Source organism: Myotis brandtii, unplaced genomic scaffold, assembly GCF_000412655.1.
Source record: "Myotis brandtii unplaced genomic scaffold, ASM41265v1 scaffold656, whole genome shotgun sequence".
In the NCBI taxonomy this organism is placed as follows: Eukaryota; Metazoa; Chordata; class Mammalia; order Chiroptera; family Vespertilionidae; genus Myotis; species Myotis brandtii.
In genome coordinates this window covers 1,469,045-1,470,860 of record NW_005370548.1, presented here as the reverse complement: position 1 = coordinate 1,470,860, position 1,816 = coordinate 1,469,045, and the positions used below count along the sequence as shown (strand labels likewise).

The window sequence follows — 1,816 nt, the reverse complement described above, 5'->3', positions numbered from 1 at the left end:
TGGATGGGTGGGTGGATGAGTGGATGGGTGGGTGGGTGCATGGGTGGATGGGGGGGGATGGGAGCTATTCCTTTAGCTCCAAAGTATTTTTTACAACATCTTTCTTTATTCAGTACTAGAGGCCAGGTGCACGAATTCGTGCATGGTTGGGGTCCCTCAGCCTGGCTGGTGATTGTTGTCTCACCCAGTCCCAATCGGGGCCAGTCGGGGCCAGCCGGCCGGGGGGAGGGGCCATGGGAGGTTGGGCGGCCGAGGGAGGTTGGCTGTGGGAGCACACTGACCACCAGGGGACAGCTCCTGCATTGAGCATCTGCCCCCTGGTGGTCAGTGCACGTCATAGCGACCGGCCAGTGTTCCGGGCGTTCCATTGTAACAGTCACTTAGGCTTTTATGTACATAGATTAGTGCACACCTGCCACATGCAAGCCATGGTGCTGGGCTCGGGGAGGCCTGAGGGTCTGTCTGTCTGTCTGTCTGCCGTGTTTCTAACCCAGGAGCTGGCTCTATTTTCCATTCTAGACAGTAAATACCTTGGACATTTATGTACAATGAAATGCATATGCTTACTTCATTGTCCTTAACCACCTGCTTATGTCACAAACCACTGTCCCTGACATGAAGGAGACAAGACCACCAAAGGCACTGAGTGTATAATCCCAGCGCCGTTTTCTCCTACGCTTAACGTGACGTGTTCCCAGCGAGATGCCCAGGCTGGGCCTCCTCCTTCTCCTCCGCCCTCCCAGGAAAGCCGCGGCTCCCTCAGCTACTCCAACTCCATCCGCGGCCGGCCGTGGGGCGCCCCCGGCCACCTCACCGTGCGGCACCGGCTGCCCCAGCTAAAGTTCACCTGCTCCGTGGACAGCCCGTCGGCAGTTGAACTTGTCCCTGGGGCTGACGAGCCGAGGCGGGGCGCCGCCTACGAGGTGTCTGCGGCATTCCTCCAGCTGCCCGTGGCCCCGCCTGTGGGGAGCTCGGGGCCCGAGGACGCTGGCCAGAGGGAGGAGGTGTTCCTGCAGGCGACACTCCACAGCCCCGACCCCAGCCTGAGGGTCTCTGTGGACACCTGTGTGGCTTCTCCAGACCCCCATGATTTTGCAACTGTCAAGTACGACTTGATCCGGCAAGGGTGAGGAGAGGGGCCGCTGGGCTGGGCGGCTGTGTTCCCGCGGCTCCTGGGGAGGGGGGCCTTCGGGTCAGAAACACCCCCTGGGTAATGATGGCAGCATGAGCACGCGATGGTTTGAAATGATAGACCCTTTTAAAAAACATGTTTTTATTGATTTCAGAGAGGAAGGGAGAGGGAGAGAGAGAGCGAGACATCCATGATGAGAGAGAATCATTCAGCTGCCTCCTACACACCCCTCACTGGGGATGGAGCCCAAAACCTGGGCATGTGCCCTGGCTGGGAATCACACCAGGACCTCCTGGTTCATAGGTCGATGCTCAATCACTGAGCCACGCCGGCCGGGCTGTAAACATTTTTTCATAAAACAGAGAAAGGGGTGGTGGGAAGAACCCCATTTAGAATGCGGAGGTCTGGGTCCCAGCCTGATTGCGGAGCCGGAGTGACTCACCTGTGCTCTCCGTTAACCTCCCGGTGTGGCCCTTCCCTCAGGTGCGTCACAGATGACACCTACGTCAGCCTCCCCTCTCACCAGAGGAACACGGCCCAGTTCAAGTTCAACGCCTTCAGCTTCCTCCCCGGCTACGAGGTGGTCTACCTGCAGTGCGAGGTCGCCCTGTGCAAAGCGGGCGACCCCTCCTCCCGCTGCTCCCAGGGCTGTGCTGAGCGGGGCCGGAGTCGGAGGGGCACGGG

At 59.5% G+C, this 1,816-nt stretch overlaps 1 protein-coding gene across 1 annotated transcript in view; it reads left to right on the top strand.

Annotated features, from left to right (window-relative positions):
- The window catches only part of CUZD1 (CUB and zona pellucida-like domains 1), a gene marked incomplete at both ends in the record, with an annotated part of 2,978 nt that extends 1,164 nt beyond the window's left edge, over window positions 1-1,814 (top strand). Inside the window, 2 exons of the mRNA XM_005880866.1 lie at window positions 744-1,126; window positions 1,616-1,814. Coding sequence (XP_005880928.1) covers window positions 744-1,126; window positions 1,616-1,814 — 582 coding nt within the window. The remainder of the gene's footprint in view (window positions 1-743; window positions 1,127-1,615) is intronic.
- Between the last annotated feature and the right edge of the window lie 2 nt (window positions 1,815-1,816).